Source organism: Dermacentor silvarum, chromosome 1 (assembly GCF_013339745.2).
Source record: "Dermacentor silvarum isolate Dsil-2018 chromosome 1, BIME_Dsil_1.4, whole genome shotgun sequence".
Lineage (NCBI taxonomy): Eukaryota > Metazoa > Arthropoda > Arachnida > Ixodida > Ixodidae > Dermacentor > Dermacentor silvarum.
Genome location: NC_051154.1, coordinates 381436735 through 381460341, shown reverse-complemented (window position 1 = coordinate 381460341; position 23607 = coordinate 381436735). Strand labels below are relative to the sequence as shown.

Here is a 23607-nt window from a genome sequence, read left to right as displayed (position 1 = left end):
TCTTTAAAATTTACTCAGGAGAATTACAATAGAGTAAACCCTCACTGTAACGAACTGGCCAGAACAGAATCTTCACTGTTAGCGATAAGCGATATTTCCTTAAAAGCGGAGGAGCTATAAGAGTCATAGTTAAAGGCGTCCTGAACCACCCCTAAGCCCTGGCGAAAAAACATTCCACAGATAGCATACGCGGCTGTGAACATATCAGACAAATTTTGCAATGGTGCGCAGCACATGGAGCTCACAAGTAGAGCACCAAGTCGCCTTTTTCTAAAACACACTCTTTTCAAACAAAGCCTTCTCGTCAACCGTTTCAAAGGTGCCGGGACCTTGCATATGTCGTCACATGCAAGATTTCCATAGGCGGCTGCTATTGTCCAATAGTTGACATCAGTAAAGAAGGGAGTTAAGATCAGAGCACTTCTTCCTACTGCTACTGTGTATATTTATTGACACAGTTTACTAAGCAGGCTGAAGTAACTGAAAATCTGCATTTCGAATTTAGATAAGAATTACGTACTTCCAGAAGAAGTCGATTACCATCCGTTCAAGCTCGGCCACAGCCACTCACATAAGAATTAAACTTTGGTCGCACCGCTTATTGGCGTCGTAGCCGCAGTGCTGTTCGGAACGGCATTCCAAGGAACGGCATTTCTGGAACTAGTTCCTTTAGGGAGGAACGCCACTGTTCCATTAAGGGTTGGTAGAACTGTAATGGTAACTCGTTAGGTTTATGAAGGAACGGCAGAGGGAACAGCTTTCCTTCTGTAAACGTTCCACGACATTGAACAGACACACGCATGTATGCAGCACATCATGCAGGGCAGATGGGCGAGGTAAGCAATGTCAGCATCTGATTTTGTATATGTTGCTTTTCTAATAAATTGTTCGGGATTGCAGGTTTGGACACGACAAAGAAAAGCGCGAGCTCGTTGTTTTCAGTAACTTAATCCCAAGGTTTAGCCTATCAAGGATCCTAGACAGTACTATGAGAGACCAGGCGAGCATCAATAGAAAGACAGAGCTGGCTGCGGTGACCAAACCAGCCAGCATAGATGTTGTCACCTCGTCCACGCCCGCAGATTTCTCCTCGCTCGGGCACCAAACCATTGTAGCCGAGGAACAGAATTAGCTGTCGTGTGACATGCTGGTGCGTTACATGTGGTGCTGACTACCTGCTGCCGCAGAAGAATTTCGAGGGACTGAACCAACTTTTCTTCAAGTACAACACGGCAGTACCTTCAAGCGCTTCGGTGGAATGGCTCTTCAACAATGCCAACAAAGTGGTGTCGAAAAAATGGGTTCATCTGTCGGACACCAACATAGAGAGAAAACTTTTGCTGAGTTCAAACAAGGGACTTTACAAAGTTGCGAATATGTATTCTGGACATTTTATTCCCACTCATGCTGCAATATTGAATCAGCATTTATTAAACACCTATGTATTGTTCCTTTTGAAGCGGTTTCCTGTGCAAGAAACTGAATTATATTGGTGCATGTGAGTAACTTTTCATTTGCACATCTGAAGCACAGTATCCTGACTGCGCCATTGAAGACCGAAGTGGAAAGTGCCATATGTGTTGCACTTGTAATAGATGAGCACCAATGTTGCAGTTAGACACGCCTTGAGTATGTTCGGTGTTCCCTGAAAAAATTAGTCTAGGAGCATTTCTTTGGATTCTTTTTATCTCCAGATAATCTCCTGCCGGCGATGTTCAAATTCTTATAATATACGTAGTTCTATGTAAGTTTTAAATTGCTCTTTATTTCCCCTCAGGATTATCCGACACTATATTTCAATTAAAAAATGAAATATAACGTTAATGTAATGACACGTTCAAATGTTGAAACGCGTTCCTTTCGCATTAAAGGAACTTGTAAAGGAAACTCGTTTTAAGATTGGGAAGGAACGAGGAATGAGCTTTCGTTCGTGTTTTAGAGGAACGTGTACAATACTGCATAGCCGTCGGGTCTCGCTAACTTACCGTATTTATTCGAATCTAGGCCGATAGTTTTTTTCAAATAATCACATACGAAACTCTAGGGTCGGCTTAGATTCGAGGATTTTAAAAAACGCGCCAGTTTTTAACTGAAACTGATAAATATGGTGCATAGTTAGCGCCATCTAGAAAAGTCAGTATCGCAGCCGCTGCTAGCCGCGCCAGTAGCCAGCTGAAGTACACGAGCGACGTCGCCATTTTGATCTGCGTCGTATCGGTAGTATCGGTATGGTGCAGCATCGGCGCGCGGTGTGGCGTTATCGTAATGGCACCAAATGGGCGATGCCACTATAGTGCCGCTTTCTAAACGAATACTGTATTTACTCGAATCTAACGCGCACTTTCAACACGACCCTAAATCTGCGTCGGCATTTCAAAATGGCCGCCTCGCACGCGCGTCGTGCCTAGCTACCGTAGCATGCGGAAGCTTCCTCCGTGTGCTGCAGTACACGTGCTTAGGCAATAGTCTACCGTCTGTCTTCACGTTCTCAGCGTCTGCTCTATATATCAGCATGAAGTACCGAGTTCATCATGATGCCGCATTTAAAAGGAAAGTGATCATCTGTGCGGAGACGGACGGAAATCGGGCCGCATCACGGGCGTTCGGAGAATCCGAAACTTGAGAGCGGGACTGGCGCAAACAGAAGGAGAGGATTTTCGCCAGCAAAGCAATGCGGAACGGTTTCAGTGGACCGAAGCAGGACGTCATCTGCGATGATCCACTCCGGCGATACGATCAGGCTTGGCCCTATCTTGAAAGCAATCTGCGACTGGTAAAGTCCGCCGCGCGCCGTGTTTTCGCCGCGTTGAAGCGAGAGGCATGCTAGCACGAAGGCGCGCTTCGTCTCCAGCGTTTTGACAGTTCGTTTCCGCGGTCAACGAGCGAGGTGTGTTCATGTTTGCTTGAGCGCGCGTGACACCGTGCTTGTTAATAGCGGTCTACTAATTTGCTACCGCATTCGATGCATCGCCTTTCGGGCGAAACTGCGACTTTCTTTATTCATCGCAACATCAGTGCATCGGGAGGAAATCTATTTTTCCAATTTTTTCCTCGTGGAAAACGGGTGCGCGTTACAATCGAGGAAGCGTGAGAATCGAGTAAATACGGTAGTTGAGCTAGCCGTAGAGGCATCGTCAAACGTTCAAGCCGGGCGGAACTTCGGCATCGGTCTGTCGTTGGAGGGGGCCACGGGAGATGGTTTTTGCGTGCGCCGCAACGTGCGCTCCTTCCAAAAATGCAGCATCTCTAATGCGCTGGGTGGTACTGAATATAGCGCACTGTTTGAAGATGTCAGCAGTAAGGAAGATAGCGACGAGGCTAGCAGCGATGGTGACATAGAATGAGCTCGGCATGTTCAAATTTAATAAATGCTGTTTCATTTTGAGAATGCTGTCCTCGCTTTTTCGTTCGGCCTACATTCGAGGTAAGTTTTTTTTTTTTTTCGGACTTCGAACTTTTGGGGGGTCGGCTTAGAATCGGAGTCGGCCTAGATTCGAGTAAATACGGTATGTTAGTTTTGAACACTTAACTAGCCTCTAACCATGCCAAACTTAAAGTCAGACTCCACATACGCTTGCCAGCATGCGCTCACTCCTGGCCACTCTTGGCTAGATGCCTTGGCAGACATTGCTTCTATAGTGAGTTACTAAAAGAGTTTCAAAATGCGCAATCTGGACATGGTTATTTTCCGTCGGTAAAGCTGGTGCACGACAAAGCTAGTCTTTACCCTGTAGCATGGCCAGGCAGGAGCACATGAGCGCGAGTGCATACTTCAGACTTGTTGTGTACATAGGAAATGTTCAGCTATAGTGGCCACTGAGCTCGCAGTGGCGTCTCATACCGTGGCCATCGCAGGGTGCCGCAACGAGCCCACTCACTGAGCTCGCCGAACCCGCTCTGGTTGCTCAGTGGGTATAGTGTTGGGCTGCTGAGCACGAGGTTGCAGGATCAAATCCCGGCCACGGCAGCTGCATTTCGATGGGGGCGAAATGCGAAAACACCCGTGTACTTAGATTTAGGTGCACGTTAAAGAACCCTAGGTGGTCCAAATTTCCGGAGTCCCCACTACGGCATGCCTCATAATGAGATCGTGGTTTTGTCACGTAAAACCCCATAATTTGATTTTTTTTTCACTGACCTCACCGAGGGAAACCACATGCTTCGATTGGACTCTGTGGGAGACGTCACGAGCGCCAACATCTGACTGGAACAAGTCGTCTGCTTTCCAAGCTGCACACCTTCCATGTATGTTGCCATCCTGATCAAAGCTTGTAACATTTGAAATCCTTTCAATGCAAGTTTGGAGTACAGCATTTATCGCTGAAGGTGCGAAAATAGTCTGCCACTGGAGCATGCCAGGCAGTGGCCGGCGAAGTCGGATGCGTCACGCCAGCGACCACCGGATCGCCTAAAATTTGTCCCTGGTATAGTTCGGCATGCTGAACGTGGCCCACAGCAGCGTGGAGACCAGTTATTGCTGCAAAGCATGCTGACATGTGCTTGGCGAGTGAGCACTTTTCTATTCGGCAGAGGCACAAGCTCAAGATGCTCACTTCAATGCACCCGAACTGTAGATCAGCGTGGTACCACGCCGGTCACCTGAGTTAGTGTACGTTGCACTCTGGTCTAGCAGCTCTAGCCAGAAATAAGAATTTTACTATTCCTGCGCCAGCCGCGCCGAACGCTAGACTATAACCAGAGTACAGCAGTATAGCATTAAATTCTTGCCAGCACAGCGTAATTGCGCTGCATCCGGGCTATATGGCTATATCCGCACCTTTAGACAATGTGCTCGCTGCCAAAGTGCTGACACGAGCGAACATAAAGATGACGTTTCGTTCTACGCTTGCAAATTGTGTGATTGCCACAGAGATAAGTGTGAAAGGAAATGTGCTACTTGTTCCACTTGGTGCGAGGAAACACAGCAGCATGTAGCCACAGCAAGCAAACACCGTGAACTCAACCTAAGTTGAGGAAAAGCCTCCTACTTTGGTGCGTCGTAGGCACCAAAATCGGAAGTAGTGCCATCTACGTGAACATCCAAAATCAAATTTGAAATGTGCACCACGGTGACGTTCAGTAGGCAGAGCGTTGTGCCTTCACAGCCTTCACAGTGCAAGGCATTGAAGAAGGAGCGGAAGCATTGCGAGGGGGATCAAAGCAACCTTTTATTGCTAATACCAATGCTTTACTGAACGCATTGAAGTACTACTTGAGCGGCGAAGTACTTCTGAAATAGTCTAGTTCAACTTCAAATGCAATTCTTGGCTTCATAAAGTGTTTAAGGGCCCCTTTAACACGGGAACATGAAAAACTTGGAATAAAGCAATATATTGAATAAAACGAGTTCGCTAAAGAAGCATTTACTAAACTAATTTTGTTCAGACCCATGCACCTAATGAAATAGCAGAAAAAAAGAGATATAAAAAAACCCATGCTTGTACTTCGCGGTTGTTTAACTGCCACAACTACTATCTGCTACTTATCGCTGAGTACTAACTGAAATAAGACTAGGGCTGCATGATGCAAACAAAGATGCAGAAAATGTGACACATACTGCCATGCTTGACCTTATCACATTTCTTCTTTCTGCATCTTCATCTGATTTTTTGTCGTATGTTACGATGCTGAGCTGTGCTAACTATAGTTGTCCTAGCTGAGGATGCCCTACCTGGGGATGGGTGAGATGGGCCGGGCAGGTTCTTCTGCGATTGCTTGCGGAGAGGCGTCTGCCAATCCATCACGAGCTGCCTGCTCCCCGTTGGGTAGTGCCATAAGCCTGTCAAGCTCATGCAGAATGTCTACTTTGTCTTCACCCTGCGGAGACAACACGTGGGACATGGCAGCACATGTGGCATGCTCTGATCACTACACATGAATGCATGCTAGCTCGAACCAGTGGAATTTATCAAATAATCGGGTACAATATTCTAAAACAATGCATCGGTCATTGCAGACAAAGCTCTTCAGGAGCTAAAAAAAATGTTGAACTCTATGTGAAGCGAAGCTTTAGTCAAGCAGGGCATAGTAAATTGTGCTTACTTTCATCGTATGCAGCGTGTTATATCACGGAATGTTTATGTTTATTCACTACCGAGGTCACAACTTTATTACACTAAAAGCTCATTAATATGTACCTGCTTTATAATTCTGGTTTAAATATACTCGCGATAAATCCCCAACCCTGCCACCATTGAACTTGCTAAGCATTGGCTCACCGCTTAAGCCGTAGTCACTTACTGCATGCCAAATGGTTGGTGCGTAGTGTTTACTTCATTTTTCTGTCTGCACAAGTACGGAATCGGCGAAATGTAGTGTGCATAGATGATAGTGAAATTGCAGCACATGGACCTTTCACGGACTGCAATCACCACCGTTAGTGACATTAAACATTGTGACCAAGACGTGTTTCCTACTTCCATAACTTCTGGCACTTCCACGTCGCGTTGCGAATGACGTGGAAGTGGATGATGGCCCTTCTGTATCCAACACGGAGCATGCGTTGACTGCCATGAGGGCGTTCACAGAGAAGTGGAGCCTGATGGAGAAACTGGCTCGCAGACTTCCAAAGTTTGAAGATGCTGTCATTGCTGCAAGGCCACCACGGCGGCAAGTTAAAATCAGATTTTTTGCTGCATACTCACAAATTAAATTTTACTGCGCGTGTGGTTGAGTGAGAATTGAGCTGGCTGTTCTTTCTTTGCCAGTAAGTCTATAGCCGCTCATCTGCATAGGTTGGTTAGTTGGTACATCGCTTAGTGTGCACCCGATCCATATTCCCCGCCAACTACGTATTAAGGAGGTTTTACTGTATTGTGCAATTTTTATGGTTATGCTCTGCACCGCTGACAAGTTATGCTGAAGTACAAAAACCAGATCAGGCGGATGCAGTGTGACACATCTACACAGTGATGTTACCAGGATGAATGCGATGTATGATGCTTATTGAGGGAATAATGGTGCTGACAGGTGTATGCATAAAGAATTGCAACCTAAATCTAGCTACATTTAAGGATCCTGCACCTCTTGGGTCACAGTGGCCCACCCCCATTCTGATTAGCCAAGAATGGACACACATGAAGTAGCATATACCAAATGGCTAAATTGAATAAAACAGGTAAATCAAGGAATCTGCTGAATCTAACACACTATTCTATTAATGTGGGACGGTGTGCTTTGGAGGTACCTATGAGCCGACATTATAGACCCTTTTTATGTTTACAGACAGAGTTCCCAAAAGACTTCTGGTTAAGCCCTCTCAAACAACACAAGTTAATACAGTCGACAAATACATAGAACTCTCCAGCTGGCACCAGTTTTGCTACAGGGTTAGAGAATGTTTGAAAACTGAATTTTATTTCTAAGTACACCAAGAAAGCTGCATGCATGAGCTCGACCCACGGAGCACATTCCTTATTTCTGAACACATCAAGAACATGTGCCTATAGTATACTACAGGACAAAATACTTAGTTTCGCTTGGCTAACTAGAGTGTCAAAAGTGCGTGACTAAGTTTTGGGGGGCTTCGAAAATTCACTGCTGCCTCAGTGCGGACAAGAAGGGTCTATAGGTTCAGTATTTATGTAGGAATCATTATTATTATGCCAAACAGCGGTGCACTTACTGGCACTACATTGTTGGATGGCATACAGCAGTTCTATAAGCCTGTTTGCTGGTACTGGTACAGTCAAATCTCAATATAACGAAGTCGTACTTGCAGCGAAAAATTAGTTAAATCACAAATTTTGTTCATTTGAGCTTTTAAATTTTCAGCGGTAAAATAATTTCACAAATTCCCAAAACAATCCTGATGGATAGTATCTTGTCACTAAGCACTTATAAAGAAATTGCAAGAAAGTCAGGCTATAATGGCGTCATTTTGAGCGCTGATCGGTGCAGATCACACCAAGACCAATGCATCTGTGTGGTTCACGGCGTCCAAGATTTGCGTGTTGTCTCGCATAGCGTGTAAATCTTGGACGCCATGGTTGACCGCGCTCAGTGCCCACAGCTGACACCAGATGGCACCCACAAATTAAAAACAGCGGTGTAAAAGATACGAATAGTCGTCTTCCTTGAGAAAAAAAAAGTTGCAGCTTTGCCCGAAAGGCAAATCATTTATGATGATAGCAAAGAGACTACACTAAGTACCATTCGTAATTTTATCAACTGTATAAATTGAAGTAAACGTTAGCTTGCAAATTAAATTGGTGTCACGTGCACACAAGCAAACAAAATTACCACAAACACTCGCTGTCACGATGCTAGCATTATGAAGAGTGCTGGCAAAGAGGAGTGAATGTTTCATGCTGCCTCTTGCTTCACCATGTCTTGTGGGGAGCACACGCTGCCACCTTCTCCCGCGGGCGCTCGCCCGTCGCTTGCGCATGGAGCACACGCGGCGGTAGCCGGGCGGACATCTCGTGCGCGCACAGCGCGCGCTGCGGGAGCCGGGCGGACACGGGAGAAATGCACTTTGCCCTCTCCCGGTTCTCGCTCGCCTCTCGCAACGCACGTGCCGCGTGGGAAGAGGGAAAGTATCTGGTGGGCGAGGAGGACACTCGCCTCGCAGAAAGGCAAAAAAGGATAAAAGAGCGTGACCGAGAGACCCCCGGGGCTCTCTGACCTCGCTTGACCTACCTGCCCATACGGATTTACCCGCTGAAACCCGTGAGTGACCTCGTTTGCGTGACTACTACACGCGACGAGGCAAGCCTATTTTATTGCTTATTATACAGAGCGGACTTCCCTCTGCAAGAGTGTTTTATTGCCAACAGCAATAAACGTTGTTGAGTTGACTCGCTTGTTGCCTTATTCGCCCGAACCCTACGTAGCTGCGATTACACATGCTACGGGTTGGGGAAGACCCCCACATTTGGCGCTACCAACGTGGTTCGAATTCAGCAACACGTCGAGTTTTTTTTTTCTGTTTTTTGGAACTGGGACTACTGAAGTTACAGCAAACAATGGCGATGGGCTTGTCTGACTTTCCAGATTTGTTCATGTTGTCGGATGTCGCAGCAGATAATCAGAGGCCTGGTGCTAATGCGGCGGCAGCTTCCGAACAAACCGGTAGCTTTGATTTTGAGTGTTTCACGCGGAACAGTTGGGATCGCGGAAACGCCACGTTGGCAGGGTTTAGGCCTGAAAGTAGGCCTAACACTAACACCTCGCCGCTTCGTCCTGCGGACTCAGAGCCACCTATGCCTCTAAATAGTTCGACGCAAGCTGCGGATGCGTTCGAACCTTTGGGCGGTAGTATTCCGTCAAGCGAAATAATGCTGCAGAATGCACTGCAAGTCATGCAGAGCTTAGCCGGCGCCCTGCAGAACACAATGCAGGCCCCGTCGCAGAGCGAGCGACCACGAATTAAGGTAGAGATGCCTACCTATAGTGGGTACCACGATCGCACTAGTGCAAACGAGTACCTCAACCGTCTGCACTATTATCAGCAAGCAACAGGGCTTTCAGACGCCGAACTTCTCGCGCGCGTGGTCCCTGCTTCACTGACTGAACAGGCGGCTCGTTGGTTCTGACAGGCCGGACACAGAGCCCGAACGGTAGAAGAGTTCCGCGCGAACTTCCGCAAGGAATTTCTTCCGGCCAACTACCAGTGGCGTTTGAGGAGAGAGTTGGAGTTGCGTACCCAGCATCCGGACGAGTCCCTGCTGGAGTATGTTCGAGCGATGGACGAACTTTATCGTCTCGCGAGCCCTCTTGCCACCGTCGCCAAGAAAGTCAAGCGCGTCACACGGCAAGTGCACCCGACTTTCACGGCCTACTTCAGGGGATGTAAGTTCAAAGACCTAGACGAGCTCGCCACCGAAGCAAAGCGCATCCAAGGGGACATCCTCGCGGCGCGAGCATACCGTCCGCCTCCACACGCCGCGCTGTCACTCGAGCCTCGCTGCGCGTGGAACGGCGGCGGGATCGCTTCACATTCCCCGAGGGTCGCCGACGAGCAGGTCCAGCGTGGATGGGAATTATCAGACCGCGCCTTGGACCCGTATGCCTACGCGCTGAAAACAGCACAGCATACGCGGCACGCAGTGCGCTGCGGCAGGAACTTGCCACTAATGCGAGAACGGAGGAGCGGCACATGCCGACCGCCAAGCGTGGAAGCTACGGCCCGCCGGATTGGAGCGACGGGCGCCCACGCCACCGAGGCTTTGGTGGCCGTTGCTACCAGTGCGGCGGACTGGGGCACATCGCCCGTGACTGCGCAAGTACGCCGGGCCGAGGTCAAGCACGTGGTTCGAGAAACGGGCGAGGCCGCCGGTGATCCACCTTGGGTCCCGGGTGGCGATCTCGAACACAACCGGTGATTTCGATGTACTTGCACCTTTGGCTTGTCGCGTAGGAGATGTCGTGGACTCGCAGGCGCCGTTCATCGAGCTAACGATAGCCCGAAAGAAGTTTGCCGCATTATTGGATACTGGGGCAAGCGCTTCTTTATTTGGTGACGAGGTGTTGCATCATCTCCGCGAGAACAATATCCGCTTAAGAGATAGTGACACCACTTTCCGCCTTGCTTCCGGCACAGCACAATCGAGCGGTGCAGCTAGACTAGTTATTCGCTGGGAGAGACGCGTCAGGCGACAACGCCTCGTACATCTTCCCGGTCTGTCAGTGCCTGTTATTTTAGGTCGAGACTTTCTCGCCAAGTCGGGTATTTTGATAGACATCGCCAGCGGAGGTTACCGAGACAACGGAACAGGTGTTTTGAAGTGTTTCGCAACAGCGCCCGCGCCTGCGGAGACACGCCAGTCTTCGGGCGCAGCGCGAGCGGGCCACACCCAGCCGCAGCCGAGCGAGCAAACCGTAATCAGTAAAGGCGATCAAAGCAACGGAGAGACGGTGGCACAAAATTGTGCCGCGGCATTGCAAGGGGCAGAGCACCCACTTTTTTCAGAGGTCAACAGCCTGCCGGAGAGAGAAAGGGCACGACTGTCATCGCTGTTGTACGAATACGACGCGATTTTCACGGACTGTCCGGGCCGCACTATGCCAGTTAGGCACAGGATAGACACGGGTGACGCTGCACTGTGGAAATGTAATCCTCGGCCGATAAGCTTGACTAAACGGAAAGCACTTGACAGCGCCTTAGATGAACTCATCGACACAGGCGTTGTGGAAAGGTCGAACAGCCCATGGGGCTTCCCGGTAGTTCTAGTCCCGAAGAAGGACGATACTTATCGCCTTTGTGTAGACTACCGCAGGCTGAATGAGGTTACGAAGAAGGATGCGTACCCTCTACCCTCCATTTCCTCTTTGGTATCTAACCTAGGCGGAGCGGAGTACTTTACGACGCTCGATGCTAGTCGTGGATATATCAAAATGGACGAGCGTGACAAAGAGAAAATGGCTTTCACTTGTCGCAGGGGGCTATTTCAGTTCAAAAGAATGTCTTTTGGCTTAGTCGGAGCTCCCGCTACTTATCAGAGGTTGATGGACCGAGTTCTAGGAGAGGCGAAGTGGCAACATGCTCTCGCATATCTCAACGACATAGTGGTTTATTCGAAAACATTCGACGAGCACTTGCGCCATTTGAGAGACGTCCTAGACAGGCTGAGGTCCGCGGGTATCACGCTGAACCCGAGTAAAGTTCAGACAGCTGCGAACAGAATAATGCTGTTGGGATTCACATTGGACAACGGCCGCATTCTGCCGAGTGAGGATAAGCTCGAGGCTATACTGAGCTACCCGTCGCCGAAAGATATCGGCGAACTGAGACGCTTTCTGGGATTGGTGAACTTTTACCGCCAATTCATTCCAGACTGCGCGGCAGTGCAAGCGCCTTTAACGAAGCTCTTGAGGAAAGACGAGCGTTGGACTTGGGGTCAAGAGCAGGAGGCGGCACTGCACGGCCTCACCCAAAAGTGCTCGCTGACACGGCAGAGTTTCAGCTGCCCGACTTGAACAGGGAGTTTGTGATTCAAACAGACGCAAGCGACCTAGCTGGGTCTAGGTGCAATTTTGCTTCAGGAGCACGGAGGCATTCTCTGATTGGTTGCGTTCGCGAGCAGTTCGTTGACGCCGGCGGAAAGGAACTACTCGGTGACAGAGAAAGAGTGTCTCGTGATAGTTTTCGCTCTGCGAAAGTTCGACTATTATGTTGACGGAGTGGCATTCACGATTGAGACGGACCACATGGCTCTCACTTGGTTGAGGCGTTTGAGCGAGCCGAGTGGCCGCCTGGTGCGTTGGGCACTGCTGCTGCAGCGTTACGACTTCACCGTGCGCTACCGCAAAGGAAAAAGCAATGCCGCAGCGGACGCACTTTAGCGAGCGCCTGTCCAAGGCGAGGGAGAAACCCTGGCCGTAGCCCGAGTAAGGGATGCGGAACAACCGTCGATCCTGGGCGAGAGCGTGAACCACGTAGATGTTGTCGGTTCCACAGGAGTTGTCTTCAGCAGAAAGGAGCTGTTCGAGGCTCAGCAGAAGGATCCGTTTTGTCGAAAAGTGCTCGACGGGCTCCGAGAGCCGGGTGGCGCGGCCGCCGCGCACATGGAGGCAGCTGGTATTGCTGTCGGTGCGGAGCGCTCAGGAACAGCTGGTAATGCTGTGAGCGCGCTGGATTCCTATCTGCTGAATTCGGACGGCGTCCTGCTGAGGTATATTCCCACTGAGAATGACGCAAGTGAGGCGTTTAAGGTGGTGATACCGTGCGCGTTGAGAGAAGCACTGCTACGCTACTTTCATGACTCGTGCATCGCTAGGCACGCGAGCGGCCGCAAGACTTACGTTAAGTTGTGTCGCTTCGCTACCTGGCCAGGCATGAAACGGGATGTGATTCGCTACGCCCGATCGTGTCATGTGTGCCAAAGTGTGAAGCCCCGAGGCGGACGACCGCCCGGCTTCATGCAGCCTATCGACAGCCAGACTCCCTGGCAAATCGCGGCATGTGACGTCATCGGACCGTATCCCACAACACCGAGCAGAAACAAATTCTTGCTGGTAGTCACGGATCACTTCAGTAAATGGGTAGAACTTTTCCCCCTACGAAAACTGACGGCACGGGTGATCATGGATAAGCTGATGGAGGTTTTCACCAGGTTTGGTTTTCCGGAGCAGTTGATAACGAACAATGCGTCCTACTTCACTGCAAAGGTGTTCGTTGACTCATGCGCCGCACTGGGCATTAAGCATAAGAAAACGACAACCTACCATGCTCAGTCGAACCCCACTGAACGAGTGAATCGCAACATCAAGCACATGCTTGTCGCGTTCTCTGAAAGGCATAAGGACTGGGATACCTACCTTCCAGAGATCGGGTTTGCATTGCGATCGACAGTGAACCGCTCGACTGAGTGGTGGTCTCGACTGACTGAGTGAACTCGCTCGACTGACTGAATGCGCCTTCTCTCAACCTGGGGAGAGAGCTGCCAAATCCGATGGATAGGGTTCTCGTGGATCGCAGCGGAATGCCAGTCGCGCCATCAGCACGAGCTGAATACGCGATGCATCTACGTGCCAAGATGACGGAAGCTTTACATAAAGCATGCTGTAATTTTCGCACTGCTAGGGCACAATAGAAGGCGCAGTACGACCGCTCGCATCGGAACGTCCACTACGAAGTGGCGATCTGGTGCTTCAACGCCAGCACGTTCTCAGCGATGCTAGCAAACAGTTCGCTGCCTCGCTGGCGCCGAAGTAGACCGGGCCGTATCAAGTGAGAGAGAAGGTTTCCTCGCTTGTTTACCGGCTCGAGAACAAGAAAGGAAAGCCGATCGGCGGACCGGTACACGTATGCGACCTGAAACGCTAAGTGCCGCGTGATGAGCAGTGGAATGACCATCAGGCCCTCCCTCAACCGCGATCGGTGAGAGAGAGCAGTAAGAACCGAACGGCTAGCCCGCAGCCGTGCTACAATTTGCGTAGCAGGCGAAAGTAATCCGACTGCTAGTTGCGTAACCCGACGACTGCGACGAACATTCGTAAGTCTGGGTGGTGTTGCGTACTGCGTGAGCATACAGCCGTGCCGGGCTGGCACCTTGGTAGTTCCTGCCAGAGAAGCGAACGTCTAGTGACCACGGAGCGCCAAGTATGGACGACGAGTCGTCGAGGCCACGACGGGAATGTGGCGTGAACGTTCGACGCGTGGGTGTGCGGGGTGCGGTTTCACCAAAGACAGCTGTGAGGGACAGTGCGGTGATTATCTTGTGCTGCGACTCGAATTGGCGATGATTCTTGCGAACATTCCCTTCGTAAAAGACGTCGACGGGGTTCCCGGATACGGCCAACTTTGCTGCTGATCACAGTGCTGCTTCGTGCAGTTTGCTAATAATTTCCAGGAGCAGAGCAAGACGAGATACGGCCGTGCGAATTTCCTGCAGTACGCGCTGGAACAACTGACGCCCTTGCAGTACTGACGGCGCTACGCCGGCCTTGGAGCCACACGAACCGCTAGCCAGCGGCCGGCAGACGACCACCCCCTCCAGCGCAGCCAACACCTAGGGCGCAGCACTGAGAGCCACCTTCGAGCCCCGACAACGATCCTGCCTCGCAAGCCCGAGCAGTGCAGCTGACCAGCCGCCTCCGAGTCGGCATCAAGTGTCCGCCAGCTGAGGGCTACTTCAGCCCGACGCTTCCTCAGTCGCCAACCTCGGCGGGTACTCGGGCAAATGGACGTCCCTAGGTGCCAGCCTCAACGTACGGGGGCCTTCTTAAGGGGGGGAGGATGTGGGGAGCACACGCTGCCACCTTCTCCCACGGGTGCTCGCCCGTCGCTTGTGCACGGAGCACACGCGGCGGTAGCCGGGCGGACATCTCGTGCGCGCTGCGAGAGCCGGGCGGACACGGGAGAAATGCACTTTGCCCTGTCCCGGTTCTCGCTCGCCTCTCACGACGCGCGTGCCGCGCGGGAAGAAGGAAAGTATCCGGCGGGTGAGGAGGACACTCCCCTCGCGGAAAGGTAAAAAAGGATAAAAGAGCGCGACCAAGAGACCCCCGGGGCTCTCTGACCTCGCTTGACCTACCTGACCATACGGATTTACCCGCTGAAACCCATGAGTGACCTCGTTTGCGTGACTACTACACGCGACGAGGCAAGCCTATTTTATTGCCAACAGCAATAAACGTTGTTGAGTTGACTCGCTTGTTGCCTCATTCGCCCGAACCCTACGTAGCTGCGATTACACGCGCTACGGGTTGGGAAAGACCCCCACAGTCTTGGAAACTTAATATATGCGACATCCAACACTAGACGCAGCGCAACACAGCCCACACCAAGCCATCAGCCATCTTAGCTAACCTTTGCACTTTCAGCATATTACCTCTGAGATACGGTGCATGGCCTGCGTATGCGCTAAACTGTGCAGACAGCTATGCGCATGCACAGCCAGGGTACAGGAGGAGATGCCGCACTCAAAGGGGGGGGGGGGGGGGCAAGCAAAATCAACACAAGAGAGAGAGTGGAAGTTGGGTAAAAGCTGCTGAGGAACAACTTAACAAAGCCCAGTCCTCCTATGTACCATTCGACGACATTGAAATACGTGTTTCTTGAACCCTCGCGTAGTCCTCAGTGAGCCTTTTCATCGACTTTACCCTGACTGTCTACCTCGTCGGGCACAGTGGCAGAAGGCTGTCACTGGCATTGACTCTGGCTCATCCGATGGATCCCCTACTAAGGGAAGAAGAATAGTCAAATAAACACTTTTGCACTTTTTGGATTCAAGATTGACTTCGGAAAGATCTTTTATGGTACTCAAAGCATCGTCAGTGCTTTTGCAGCTCTTACTAGTTTCTTGCAATACAAGATCTAGGTAATAATTATTACAACTTACATACAGAGATCTTGGCTCAGAATCACTAATCTTTTCCTGAACTCCTGCAAAATGGCCGGACATGTTAGCTGCCCCATCATAGCAGTGGCCACGAATGCTGTGGTAATCAAGTCCAAGGTGCAAAATCATATTGTCGCGCCCTAGTAGGAGACGAGAAACCCGGTGATAAGCACGGATAACAGCACTTCATCTAAGCAGCCAACGCGATGTCGTTGTCGTCTCTATTTTTCCACTCGTGCGCGACTTCAGTGTAGTCTTCATGGCCTGGCACATACTCGCAGTGGCGATATAGGATGTGGCATTTGCCCCTCCTTTGAAGAAAAAAAAAAAGCAACGTCCCCATGCGCCGAGGTCTGGCTTCATATGTATGGCTTCATACGAAGCTAACACGGATTCGCAAATGCACTGCTATCTGTTTTGTTTATGTTCCCTGGCTCACATAGGGCAGACGGGACGGTGCCTTCATGATTGAGCCAGGGAACATAAAAAGTTAAGACAAGACGAATTGGCACATTTGCCTGCGCATTGCAAAGACTGCCCCTGTGAACCACGTTTCAAGGAGATAAAGATTCTTGGGAGAAGCCAGGACCAGACGGCACGAGAACTGATGGAGGCTTATCACATAAGAAAGGCGAAGACTGTGTTAGCGATACTTCCATTAAGCTGTTTGAATCAGAGATAGTTTTTTTTTGATAAGTGGTTACCCTGCTAGGCTGATGAGTGGACTTGGTGCTGCGTTCTGCGCATGTCATATTTGTCTATATTATCACGTGCAACAGAAGGCCTTCAGAGCATTAAGTACTGCACCAGCAGAGACGAGCACTAGCCAGGAAGATGGCTGACCCCCAAAAACGAAAAAGCTCTTCTTCTTCTCTCCTTGCCTGAATACAGGCTCGCGCTCGCCGCAGCTCGTGACCTGGTGGCATTTTCCCCCTGTGAAAAAAAAAAAAACGGGCATCGCCCCGTGTCATATGTAACAGGCCGCCTGCGGCGCGAAAAAGAAGAAGAGCACGTGAAGCACCGTGAAGCACGGTGTTCGGAACGGCACGAGCTCTCGAGGCGCGTGGGCCGAGCCGTAATTGAGGGATGAACGGCGCTGTCTGTGGATTATGGACGTGACTCCGGGCCAGGAAGGTTGCATTGCCAGCTCCGCTCTGGCGACGGGAGACTTGGGGGTCTGGCTGAGTCCGTGATGTTGGCCGTCCAAGGTGTGGCCGTTGACCTCGGCAAGTTCGAGCGAGGCTCCTGGACTGGCTGCAGCCTCTCACGGCAGGACCGGGCACCCCAGAGAGGATCCCCCTTCTGCGGCAGACCGGCATGTTCGATTCTCCGCGGGACGCCATGTCGGCACTCATGAAGAAGTTGCGACGCATCCCGACGCTAGGCCTATCCAGGTGGGCCTGAGCAACGCCGAGCGCCGTCACTGAAGACTTACTGACGAGCTCATCACCGACGAAGTACTGGCGAGCTCCCCACCGATAAAGAGACGACGCGCCGACGGCAAGGCAAAGGCGACTATAGCATCAACGAAAACACCAACTGCTGGAGAAAAAGGGCCGACGAGCTTCAGACTCGGACAAACGTGCAACGACGAGCGCAGCAAGGTGACTCTTATTCGTAGCGTCTCAGAGATAGGACAGGGTTGCCTGACTTTGAAGAATTAGCTGCCAGGGACGAGCGTAGGCGCAAAGTAGAACTTGTTTTGTATATTAGGCTTTAGTTTGTATCTTTATTAGTATTTTTTCCCGTAGTGTGCTTGGGTGTGCTTGATTTTTAGTTTTGGTTTTGATGTTGCGTGTTATTAAAAAATCTGTTTGCTGTGTCGCCATCCATCTTCCTTCTCCATCTCTCATAACACCTGCACGCCCCCGAGATCGGTGACAATAAACATCACAATTGGCGAGCCTGCCAGGATCCGTTCCAGGATTCTATCTTAGCCCAGTCACCGATACTCGGGAGTAGCAAAGATGGAGTGGGAGCATTTGGTGGCGATAGCAAAGGATTTGAATATGTCAAGGATGAGGCGATGGCATTTTTCGAGTACACGCAACAAGAGAAGGAAAAACAGCAGAAAGGTGAAAAAGAAATTTTAGAACTTAAGATAAGACTAGCAGGAGATGGGCGCGGGTTCTCGCAACGGCACGAGTTCACCCGGATCGGCGTCATCTGACTCAGCTTCTTCCAGACCAAAGCGGATTTGCCCTAGAAAATTAATGGCTCCTTTTGACGAGCGAAGAGACGACTTGGATGCGTATTTGCATCGATTCAAGAGAATAGCGGTCGGGCAAGGCTGGGAGAAGAGCGAGTGGGCTAACGACTTAAGCCTATGTTTAGTGGGTGAAGCTTTGAGTGTATATGGGCGCATTGACAGCAGAAGAATCGTTAGACTACGACAAGGTGAAAAATACTTTATTACAGAGATTTAGGTTGATGGCAGAAGGGTTTCGGGAGAAGTTCGGTCATGCAAGCCAGAAGACTCGGAGACAGGCAAACAGTTCGCGTGCCGACTAACTATTTTGAAAGGTGGATAGAGCTTTTGGAAACGGAAAAGACGTATGAAGCAATCCGCGGCAAGATTGTGGGTGAGCAGTTTCTTGCCAGATGTAGCAAAGGGTTAGCAATATTTCTGAAAGAAAGAAAATTGCAGACGGTGAAAGAAATGGCAGAACAAACGGACCAGTTTGTAGAGGCGCAGGGATTGGTAAACCTAGGGAATAGTGCTAGAGATGCTCCCACTGCAGAGGACGATGAGCTGAGAGAGAGATCCCAAATGGGTGGGCGCAGGGCCCAGCAGAGATGTTTCCTTTGTGACCGTTTCGGTCATCAAGCAATTCATTTTCGTGTAGGACGCGATGACCAACGCCAGCGGAAATATTGCGAAAGGTGCAACAGGAGTGGGCATAACATTGAAGAATGTAGACAAAGAATGGAAAAAGTTCTAGCGGTCACAGCACCTAATGATACTGACGAGGCGGACAGGTTCTTAGAAAAGGAGAAATTAGAAGTGGTAAGCGTAGCCATTGTCGATAAGAAAGAGCAAGACATGCCAGTAGTAGAAGGCAAAGTAGAGGCAAAGAGGGCTACCATATTAAGGAACATGGGCGTGAACACCGTACTAGTAAGGAAAAGTTTAGTACATCCAAAGAATATGACTGGAAAGGTGAAGCCTGTTAAGTTAGTCGACAAATCCATGAGACACCTTCCAGAAGCTCAGATTCATATACCGTAAAATTCCGAGCAAGCGCCCCCACCCGTGCAAGAGCCCCCCCCCTAAATTCACTGCCAATTTCGAATTTCCGCGCCGTTCCGGGAAAGCGCCCCCCCCCCCCCCCCCCGCTTCCGCACCAACACTGGCCTGCCACATCCAGTTCACGAAAATAATGGCAAATTTGGCAAATCGCACCGATGCGCATTGGGGCGCCCCGATGAGCCATTTATCGAATCATAGTCGTACCCGCGCGCCCCAGTGGGCACACGAGTGCATCCGGGCGAACTGCAACTGCGAATTGGCGAGATGTGCCTCTCGCACGGCGCAGAGGAGTTCCCTGCGGCACAGCGACGTGACCATTCGGCGACAGAGGAGTGGTCGCGGCTACGCTCTGGCATCGCCGGCAGCTTCACCGCTGCTAATCACTCGCCACCGATATCGTCGCTAGGCCTTTTTCAGTTCACTTCGAATCTGTAGCAGACGGCGCTTCAGCACGAAGCGCCGACGCTCCCAAGCAGCAATGTTTTGTTACCACCAGTGGCCGCTTTACCCTCTCCTCGCAATAATTTCTCACGATGAAGTAAACATGCTGATATTTGCGGCGCCACCAGCTGCGATACGAGCATGGCCGAGCCGCGGTTCGCTGTCCGCCGTCGGTACCCATGGACTGCAGCTGAGCTTCACTTGTATCGGAACTCTCATTAGCGCTAAACGTTTCACCGTGGACATATGGTTTTTAATAAAGTGAACATTACGCGTCACTTTACTCTATAGCGGATATAATTTTGCCTAATTTTGCCTGCATAACCAATAACCAATGTTCGTGTCGCCGGTCGCGGCAACGCGCCGGTGCAGCGTCGATGCGCTCTTTCTGTAGTTCTTTCGGTGGTTTTGAGTAACGGTGGTTTTGAGAGTGATAAACACCACTAACAAATCTTTGGCTTAATAAAGTTCATGTTCAATAAAATTTTAATGCTATTCCCACTGCGCTTCTTTTTTTTTTTTGCGGGAAAATTTTGTCGTGGCCATCTTGAATTTTGGTGCCGTTCCGGGATAGCGCCCCCCCTAACTTTGCCGGTAATTTCGACTTGCTCGAGGGGGGGCGCTTGCTCGGAATTTTACGGTATGCACGCCCTATTATACAGGAATGGTGACAGCCAGGTGCGTAGAAGATCCTCTGTACGACCTAATTTTAGGTAATGTATCAGGAGTGAGGGGAGTAGAGGACCCAAAGTGGCGAAGTGAACCTACTCAACCAAGCGGACCTAGGAACTGGGATGAGAGGAAGGAGCATAAAACTCAAGAGGCCAACACGCCTACGGTAGCGAAACAACTCGGTGTATCAAGTGAAGAACTGGGGAGACAGCAGAGAGAGGATCAAACACTTAGGTACGCGAGCCGAAGAATCGGGGGAAGACCTATGAGAGAAGGAAACAGGTCAGGAGTTTCTTATGAATTAAAAGATGGCCTGATAAATAGAACATTTTGGAGCGAGGGCAAATACAGGAGACAATTGATGCTGCCCATGCAACACAGAAGAAGCCTAATGGAAAAGGAACTCGCTAATGGTCGTAGAAATAGAAACCAGATGGCAACAGCACTAACGAAAATGGTATTTTGGCCAGGGATGCACTGGGATATACAAAGTTTTGTGAGACGGCGCTATAAACCCAATGAAAGACCAGGTAGTGGTTTAGTACTGTGAACAATGTATAGTCTCTTTGGTGAGTGGCTTCCCAACTTCATAACATTGCGAACAATTGAGGGCAGTGTATTCTGTGGTGCGAACAACGAACTCATGAGTGTTGTGAACAGTGCAACTAGTGAAACGTGCGCGACAGTGCAGTGAAGTGTGGTGATAAGTGGTAAGCGGCGACGAAGCGCAGAGAAGCACACAAGTCACAAGAGTCAAGTCCACCACCAAAAAAGAAGACGGACAGGAGGCAGTTTTTTGAGAAAAAACTCTTAAAAGGGGACCCATGTCATATGTAAGAGGCCGCCTGTGGCGCGAAAAAGAAGAAGAGCAGGTGAAGCACGGTGTTCGGAACGGCATGAGCTCTCGAGGCGCGTGGGCCGAGCTGTAATCGAGGGGGCACTGTCTGTGGATTATCGACGTGGCTCCGGGCCAGGAAGGTCGCATCGCCAGCTCCGCTCTGGCGACGGGAGACTTGGGGGTCTGGCTGAGTTCGTGATATTGGCCGTCCAAGGTGTGGCCGTTGACCTCGGCAAGTTCGAGCGAGGCTCCTGGACTGGCTGCAGCCTCTCATGGCAGGACCGGGCACCCCAGAGAGGATCCCCCTTCTGCGGCAGACCGGCACGTTCGATTCTCCGCGGGACGCCACGTCGGCACTCATGAAGAAGTTGCGACGCATCCCGATGCTAGGCCTATCCAGGTGGGCCTGAGCAACGCCGAGCGCCGTCACTGAAGACTTACTGACGAGCTCATCACCGACGAAGTACCGGCGAGCTCCGCACCGATAAAGAGACGACGCGCCGACGGCAAGGCAAAGGCGACTATAGCATCAACGAAAACACCAACTGCTGGAGAAAAAGGGCCGACGAGCTTCAGACTCGGACAAACGTGCAACGACGAGCGCAGCAAGGTGACTCTTATTCGTAGCGTCTCAGAGATAGGACAGGGTTGCCCGACTTTGAAGAATTAGCTGCCAGGGACGAGCGTAGGCGTAAAGTAGAACTTGTTTTGTATATTAGGCTTTAGTTTGTATCTTTATTAGTATTTTTTCCCGCAGTGTGCTTGGGTGTGCTTGATTTTTAGTTTTGGTTTTGATGTTGTGTGTTATTAAAAAATCTGTTTGCTTTGTCGCCATCCGTCTTCCTTTTCCATCTCTCATAACACCCGCACACCCCCGAGATTGGTGACAAAAAACATCACACCCCGATGCTAGCGCTAGTCGACGTAGGTAGAGGGAAAGAAAAAAGAGGGAACGAACATAAAGTATGCACAAGTGGGGGGTGTGGGAGAGAAAAATAAAGTACGTCATAAAGTTGAGACGCTGTCGCACTATCGTGCGAAATAAGGTTTGAGTCGTACAACGTGCACAATCTCCGAGTGGTGCCTTCGACGCTGGGGTGATATGGCACTATCCGGGAGAACCTCGTAGTTCACGTCACCAACGCGACGCAGCACTTTGTAGGGTCCAAAGTAGCAACTGAGAAGTTTCTCTGACAACCCCTGGCGGCGCACCGGCGTCCACACCCAAACTTGATCGCCCGGGTGGTATTCCACTTGGCGATGGCGAAGATTGTAGCGGCGTGCATCTATACTCTGCTGTTGCGTGATGTGTAGGCGTGCCAATTGGCGAGCTTCTCGGCGTACTGCGTAAATTGCTCAGCGTCAGGGGTGAGCAACACGTCATAATCGTGTGGAAGCATCGCATCCAGCATGGTCGGAACCTCACGTCCATAGACAAGATGAAACGGCGTGAATCGCGTTGCCTCCTGGATGGCAGAGTTGTACGCAAATGTTACGTACGGTAGAACCTGATCCCACGTCTTGTGTTGTACATCGGCGTACATGGATAACATGTCGGCGATGGTTTTGTTCAATCGTTCCGTTAACCCGTTGGTCTGCGGATGATAGTCGCAGTGGTCTTGCGATCGAACGCGACAACGAATCCGCATCTTCGTGCTTGCGGCTTGATTTGTATATGATGGTCAGATCGAATTCTTGCAGACGAAGGCTCCATCGTGCGAGTCACCCAGCGGGGTCCCGTATATTGGTCAACCAGCACAATGAATGGTGGTCGGTCACTACTTTGAAGGGGCGACCGTAGAGGTAAGGCTGAAACTTCATGGTCGCTCATACCACTGCAAGGTACTCTTTCTCTGAGGTGGAATAGTTTGCTTCTGCGCATGAAAGAGTACGGCTGGCGTAAGCTATCACGCGCTCTGTGCCCTCTTGTTGTTGGACCAGGATGGCGCCAAGACCCACGTTGCTAGCGTCGGTATAGACTTCAGTATCAGCGTCCTCGTCAAAGTGAGCAAGAACTGGTGGTGTCTGCAAATGCTCCTGCAGCTCGGTGAAAGCCGCGTCCTGCTCTTCATTCCAGACAAATGGTACATCTTCTCGTGTGAGGCGAGTCAGAGGTTCGGCAATCCTAGAAAAATTGACGATGAAGCAGCGATAGTATGCGCAGAGCCCCAGAAAGCGACGGACTGCTTTCTTGTCACGGGGAACAGGAAACGAGGCTACGGCGGTGGTCTTGTCAGGGTCAGGCCGAACGCCATCCGCGCTCACAACATGGCCAAGAAACTTAAGTTCTTTATAACCGAAGTGGCATTTCTCTGGCTTCAGCGTGAGGTTAGTGGCACGGAGAGCGTCCAGCACAGTCTTCAGACGATTCAGGTGTTCCTCAAAGGTCGCCGAAAGTACGACGACGTCATCAAGATAAACGAGGCAAGTATGCCACTTCAAACCGGTGAGAACAGTGTCCATTATTCTTTGGAATGTCGCAGGTGCAGAATACAAGCCGAAAGGGAGCTCTTTGAATTCATACAGGCCATCCGGTGTAACAAAGGCAGTTTTCTCGCTATCTCGTTCATCAACTTCAATCTGCCAGTATCCACTTTTCAAGTCTATAGATGAAAAATACT

General features: G+C 50.5%; 1 protein-coding gene across 2 annotated transcripts in view; it reads right to left on the bottom strand.

The window, feature by feature from the left end:
* Positions 1 to 23607, bottom strand: part of LOC125942445 (uncharacterized) — a 59932-nt gene that overhangs the window by 5303 nt on the left and 31022 nt on the right. For both annotated transcript variants that reach the window (XM_049660613.1, XM_049660612.1), the window contains one exon: positions 5672 to 5817. In XM_049660613.1, coding sequence (XP_049516570.1) covers positions 5672 to 5817 — 146 coding nt within the window. The remainder of the gene's footprint in view (positions 1 to 5671; positions 5818 to 23607) is intronic.